This window comes from Otolemur garnettii, unplaced genomic scaffold (assembly GCF_000181295.1).
Source record: "Otolemur garnettii isolate 467f Iridium unplaced genomic scaffold, OtoGar3 scaffold00070, whole genome shotgun sequence".
Lineage (NCBI taxonomy): Eukaryota > Metazoa > Chordata > Mammalia > Primates > Galagidae > Otolemur > Otolemur garnettii.
Window position 1 is genome coordinate 2,313,130 of NW_003852465.1, and position 7,201 is coordinate 2,320,330.

At 36.0% G+C, this 7,201-nt stretch overlaps 1 protein-coding gene across 2 annotated transcripts in view; it reads left to right on the forward strand.

The window, feature by feature from the left end:
* CNTN1 (contactin 1) overlaps positions 1-7,201 on the forward strand; it is a 344,737-nt gene that overhangs the window by 264,444 nt on the left and 73,092 nt on the right. For both annotated transcript variants that reach the window (XM_003793535.2, XM_003793536.2), the window contains 2 exons: positions 869-1,027; positions 5,330-5,479. In XM_003793535.2, the coding sequence (XP_003793583.1) occupies positions 869-1,027; positions 5,330-5,479 (309 nt within the window). The remainder of the gene's footprint in view (positions 1-868; positions 1,028-5,329; positions 5,480-7,201) is intronic.

The following is a 7,201-nucleotide window of genomic DNA, read 5'->3' on the forward strand; positions in this document are numbered from 1 at the left end:
CAAAGTATAAGCATCTTGTAAACCATTATTTTACTATTTATTATTTTTCATTATCACTATTTATTTGCTGGTCCATTTCACTTTTTTCAAGCTCTTCAAAGCCCCAAAGTTATTTTTCCTTATCTTTTAACTTCTACCACCCAGCACAGTGGTCTCAGTTCAGAGTATAAAGAGCTAGTATTGCTACTGAGTTATGAAGCACCTATGAAAACCTATTTTTAACATTATTTTATGCTCTGCAAGAAAAATTGTTCATCCTAGGACTCTTCAATATGTAATTTAATGTTTTGAAAGCATGTCTGACTTATCTCTGAGTTGAAATTTTTTTCTAAACTTTTTATCTAAGTAGAAACATCTTTTAAATATCACTTATTGCTATAATTAACAAAAAATTATTATCTAAAATCAAACATAAAATTATTCCCACTTATTTCCAGTTCAAGTACTGTAAACTACTTATAACATTTGGGGTTATAAGAAAGTCTATGCTAGATTTGGGAGAGGCAGAATGAGACATTTGACCAATGATTCTGACACCTAAACTGAATTGTGATACTGTCTCTGATTTGTGCGTTCAGCAAGTGGTCATTAAATCCCAGTATGCACTGGTGCTCTAAACACTGATAACTCAAAGATTATCATATACATCTTGAATACTATGCCATCCTTAAGTTACAGCATTTATCTTCTCCTTTAAAAGGAAGCACATAAAATCATTCATGAAACCCAAATGATACCATCACTTATTTTAGTCTATATTGCACAAATGTTCTTTAGATTAATTGCAAGGAGGACATTTCTGTACTCTAATGTGTATTTAATTCCCTCACTGGGATTCATTGATTCATTACTCAAATTTCCATTCCAGGTCCTCCGGGTCCTCCAGGTGGTCTGAGAATAGATGACATCAGAGCCACTTCTGTGGGACTCACTTGGAGCCGTGGCTCAGACAATCACAGTCCGATCTCTAAGTACACCATCCAGGCCAAGACCATTCTTTCCGATGACTGGAAAGATGTGAAGACAGGTGAGTTTCGTCACTATATGTTTTCAAAATGAATGTCTTTTATCAGTAACAAAACTGTGGAAATTTTCAGAATTTCATTATCTACCTTAAAAGGTTTTCTTTCTTAAAACATGTTTCCCTTGGTGTTCTAGTCCTTTGCTTGTGAAAAAACCCACATAAAACTTAAACATTTAGACATTTTAAAACTATAAAGGAAGAAGCATCACATCTAAATCATGTATATTACGGAAGGCAGAGCCTTCTGGATTTTTTATTTGAAGTATGTCTAACTAAGATTTACTGGCAAAAATTCATCGGGAAATTTTTTGTTTTCAGTAAAGGGCACTTATAACAAATTATTTATGGTCCATTTTATCCGATCATATAAGTACTATAATTCTGCGTTTTTAAAAAACACATCTGCCATAAATATTAAATGAAGCATCCGGATCTTACTGCCATACCTTTCCTTTCTGGGTATGATCAACCCTGGATTGAATTTCCTCAAAGAAGATTTTTAAAGAAGTTTGGATCTTTCAATCTTTTATTTTTTTCCTACTGATATTTTCTAAAAGTTGATCAGGAGCAAAGAATTAAGTGTAAGTGGGTAATTCCTCTGCCTATAACTACTGTCATTGCCACATCTCGTGACCGTCCCACAGTATCACACATCAGTCTGTTTTCTCCTGTAACAAAGAAGATTGAAGATCCTTTTGGTAATGTAACCTGTTTATGTTTGCCATTTTTGACAGTATTTTTTTTAAATTTCAGATTAACATGAGATTACAGTTTACATTGTTTGTGTTTGTTAAGTAGAGTCTAGGTTGTACTGTGCCCCTCACCCAGAAGTGTGCCACATGCCCTTACATTGTGGCAGTATTTTTCCACAAACTTTTGGTTGCCAAAATTTCTTTAAGTTGCGTAAAGAAGAGACGTAGAAACATCTTGCACTGTTGTCCACAGAGGGGAGAAAAAAGAAATGGTGAATAAAATGCTCTTCCTTTTTTTTTTTTTAATTTAATCATAGCTGTGTACATTAATACTCTCATGGGGTACAGTGTGTTGTTTTTATATACAATTTGAAATACTTTCATCCAACTGGTTAACATAGGCTTCATGACATTTTCTTAGTTATTGTGTTAAGACATTTATACTCTACATTTAGAAAGACTCACATGTACCCCCATAGGATAAACCATAGACGTGATCCCACCAATTGCCCTCCCTCTCCCCAACCTCCCCTTCCCCTCCCTCTCCCCTTTCCCCGTATTCTTGGGCTAAAATTGGGGTATAGCTTTTAAGAACTAAATAATAACTCCTCTATCCCAAACCTAAGTTCATTTTAGTCTTATCTTAATGTAATAGAATTTATTTCTGTTGCTCAGTAAGACACTTTAATTCAGATTTAGGTCTATTGAGTATTTAATTCAGATTTAATTCTATTGAGTATTTAATTCAGATTTAGTTCCATTGAGTATTCTTCCTGTCAAGGAAAATGATTTAAATAGAAACTTGAAGGTCTGTTGCAGGGATTTAGAATACACTATTTTAGTATCAAGTGATTCTCCTCGCAAGCATATACAGATTCAATGTATTAAGAATAAGTGAAACATTTCCATTGAGTTATGCTTAAGGTTTTAAGAATTACCTATGAATATTCTTGGCAAAATCAGACCATATGAAAACTAATTTTCAAAACCGTTTAGATATTTGATAAAGATGAAGCAGGAGCCGTTTCTGCTCCCCTGAAGAGACTGAGAACACCTAATGATAATTAAACTGTAGCTAAACTTAGGAATCTAGCAACACAGACATAAACAAACTGTTTATAATTTCATTTGACTTTGAAAAACATAATACTAATTGTAATCATTGTCGTTAATTACTTATATATGCTATGTAAATATGTATGTAGTCAATCAAGACGTCCTTCCCATGCAAGAAAAATTCCGTTGGAAGGTATGTTCCGTGAAGGCAGAGACTTTGTTTTACACACTTCTCTAGCCCCTTGGTCAGGGCCCATGGGGCTCATTTCTTAAATATAATAAATACTGAGCTTCCCCTTGTGCCAGACCTGTCACGCGTGTGGATGCTGGATACACAGCTGAACAGCAGTGAACAAAATAGAGGTAAAAACAGACGGCCCTGCCCCAGCCTTCAGGGAGCTGACATTCTAACTTGAGAGACTCCATAAACAATTAAAATGTGTTTCCTTGACCTCCCTAAACTCAAAATCACAAACTCATAAGTCATTCTTTGTGTTTCTACCTCGAAGCCTTTGCGTAGTTTCCTAGCACAACTATAACAAAATACCATAAACTTGGTGGCTTAAAACAACAGAAATTTGCCCTTTCATGGTCCTGGAGGTTGGAAGAGCAAACTAAGGTGGTGGGAGGGCCGCACCCCTTGAACTGCTCCATCGCTGCCTCTTCCAGCACTCCCCGGGTTCCAAACGTTCCTTGCTAGAGTTGTGTCACGTCCACATCTGCCCTGCAGTCTCACGGCCTTGCTTGCTTGTATGTGAATCTTTCCTGTGTCTTTTAAAGGGACATGTGTCTCTGGATGTGGAACCCACCCAGGTAATTCAGGAGGATCTTATTCCTGAACTAATTTATAACCTTAAACTGTTTAAAGGGTCTGCCAACCATTTTTGTTCAAATAAGGTGACAATCATAGATTCTTGATTTGGACATGCACATAACATTAGGGGAGCTACCATTTAACCCACTACAGCCTCTTCTCTATAGGGGGCTCAAAATAACGGAAAAGTATCCAGTGGGGAAGGAGGGCCACTCTACTCAGTGTCGTAACATCCAGCTCTGTCTTCCCTTTGGTCCATGAAGAGCTCTTCACAGATCAAAGCTTCACTTAACCTCTTTCAGTTACTTAAAGATAAGCCCCCATGTAAATGAATTAAAACAGACTCTGATTTGGTTATGAGGGAGTGGTAGAATTGGGAATAAAGAAGCAGAATCAAAACAGAAGGTGAAACCAAACTTTTAATCAGAAATTCAAAAACAGGCCAGGTATGATGGCTCACACCTATAATCCTAGTACTCTGGCAGGCCGCCGAGGCAGGAGGATGGCTTAAGCTTAGGAGTTCAAGACCAGCTTAAGCAAGAGCATAACCTAGTCTCTACCAAAAATAGAAAAATTAGGCAGGTGTGGTGGCCAGTACCTGTAGTCCAGCTGCTCGGGGGCTGAGGCAAGAGAATCACTTGAACCCAGGAGTTTAAGGTGGCTGTGAGCTAGGCTGAGGCCATGGCCCTATAGCCCAGGTCACAGAGTATGACTCTGTCAACATAAAAAAAAAAAAAAAGGAAGGAAGGAAATATATGCCAAATCAATAGACCAAATCTAAAACAAAATAAGATAATAGATGACAAAACTGATATCCAGAAGTATTAAAATAATGACAGAGTGAAGCATGAGATAGTCTCAGTCACACAGGAATTTATCCCAAAGTAGAAAGTGGACACTGGGATGCTTAGCATTTATTGTAGTGATGAAAAGAACATCTTCAAAAAAATTACATATTCATGGTTTTCATTGCCAATAAAAGTTCCCTAAAATATAAGATAAACAAGCCTAAAGGTACAGGTAAGAACACACATATGTATGTGTAGGTGAATTACTAAAAACACCTATGGAAATATTTGAAAAATAATGTACAGACCTGCCTTGGTTGTATATTTCATCAGATTCTATCAGAATAAACAAGCTAGAATCCATTCTTCACATTATTTGTAATTTCCCATTAGCACCTAGTAGCATGATTTCTGAAGACAACTTAATAATTCGTAATGATTTTTGATCACGCTTCTTATCACAGATTCAAATAATTTGAGTGTAGTTCTATAAAACCAGGTGAAAAGGATACAAACATTATCCTTTTTATCCTAGTAATAAGTAATTTGCAACCTATGGACTATAACAGTAGCAATCCGTACAATTTTACTGCCCTAGTTTCATGCTGGCTTCAAGAAATCATTGTAGATTCTACCTCCAGAGTACAGCTACTTGCTATTCAAGGTGTAGTCCATGGACTATCAGCAGGAGCATGAACTTGGAGCTTGACAGAAGTGGAAGATGTCAATCCCCCCACCTCGGGCTTATAAAACTTTCTAGTTTATCATTTATTAATCTGTCCTCTTAATCCCTTGAATTTAGCATTTTCTCTTTCCTAGTTGTTGTTGTGATTTCAACTCAATATAATATGTACCTTTCTCTCCAAAATAGTAAAATCAAAATGAGGAGTTATAAAAGTGACAAGTTAGTTACCCGAGATTCTCTATGTAATGATCTAACGTGTATGTTATTTAGATCCCCCCATTATTGAAGGAAATATGGAGGCGGCCAGAGCAGTGGATTTAATCCCATGGATGGAATATGAATTTCGTGTGGTAGCAACCAATACATTGGGTATAGGAGAGCCCAGTGTACCGTCAAACAAGATTAGGACAGATGGTGCTGGTAAGTAGGAGAAACTTTGTAAATTTTAAAAAGATTTGTAAATACAGTGCCACTTTAAAATATGGTTGGATATATTTGGAAATAGTCCTCTGAGGTAAGTGATTCATCTCAAAAATGTGTATGTATATTTCATGTGTGTATTCTACGTCAAAACAGCCAAAAATCAAAAGATAAAATATGAAGTTTTAAGGATATTTTTACATGGTTAATGTAGAGGTAGAGATAAATAGAAACCACTGCATATTCCACTAGAGACCATTTAAATGAAGTTGGTATTTCGAATATAAACTTTAATGTACATTCTGAATCTTAACCAGACAGATCTTGATTAAACAGGTTCCATGATTTAGAAAGTTCGTAATTTCACATGTCTCTCAAAGACATTTATGACTGAATGGCTAAGTGGATGGTTATTTATGCTAAATCCCCACTCCATTTAAATTGCCTTTTGTGCAAGAAATACTCATCTCTCTTCTCTTTCCCCTGTCTCACTAAGGCACAATGTTGTTCTGATTCTAATGATAGCTCTCCTTTTATTATTCCTTATGTGAAAGAAAATGTTTCATAAGCTCTCTGAATTCGTATAATTTAACTTACCTTGGTAAACTTCAGTGTTTTATGGAAAGAGGAAGATTTTAAACAGATAACTGTTGTCTATTAAAATGTGATTTCTTGACAGTCCTTCTTTCCATTTCTGGCTACCACAGTTCTTTGCCCAAACGTCTACATAAAATTATGAGTTCCAATGTCTTTAGTTTTTAAGCCTAAGCAATTCACAGGGACAGCCATCAGGAAATCATCTCTTGAGGTTTCCTGTAACTTATGAAATTTGTCAGATCAGAATGATGAATCTGAAATAAAAGTAGAAAATAACCACTAAAATAGTTTGTGCTGAGTATTTTCACATACATTTCATTTAATCCTTATAAATATATTTTGATGTAGGTGGTACCTACATGGTACCATGTCCCTGTTCATGGATGGGTAGTAGACTCAAAACCACTAAAGAGTTCATGTAAGGTAATGTAACTACTTCCCAGATTCAGCACTCATATGCATATCTGCCTGACACCTCTTCCTACCCTTCGAGCCATCTCTCTTAAGGTAGCTTTTCAAGTAGAACTCCAAAAACCACATCTGTTCACATGAACTTTTATTAGAGTCCTAATAAAAGCTAGATTTCACCCTAAAATATGAAACTAGATATGACCTAAGTATTAAATTTGGGAATTTGGTATATCCAGTGACAAAGTGAACACAAACGTTCTTTTCTCTCTACCTCACAGGAATCTCATTAAGATGTGTGGGTAATCCAAGTGCTTTCCAGAACACAGATTCCACATAGCCAGGATCATTGTTTTTGGCATTTCTATTTATTTTCTAGCACTTCCTGTGTTTGTAGCAGCGGCTTTTGTATGATAGACAGAACACAATTCCCCTTTCTTAAAAAAAAAAAAAAAAGTAACTGGGGCATGAGCCTACTGGTGGTTTTAGCCACATAATTTCATCCTGAGAGATCACACACTTGATTTGATATAACAAACGTTCATTTTCAGAGCGAAATTGCAGAAAAATACCAAGTAGTATTGGTACTTTTTGGTGGTACTGGTTAGTCCAAGCAAACCTGTTTCAGTTAAAACACTTTTACAGACCTATCTGAATACAGACGTCTTTAAAAATCTCACTGAGTTTGATTAATTTCCTGCCATCTTGTAATTAATA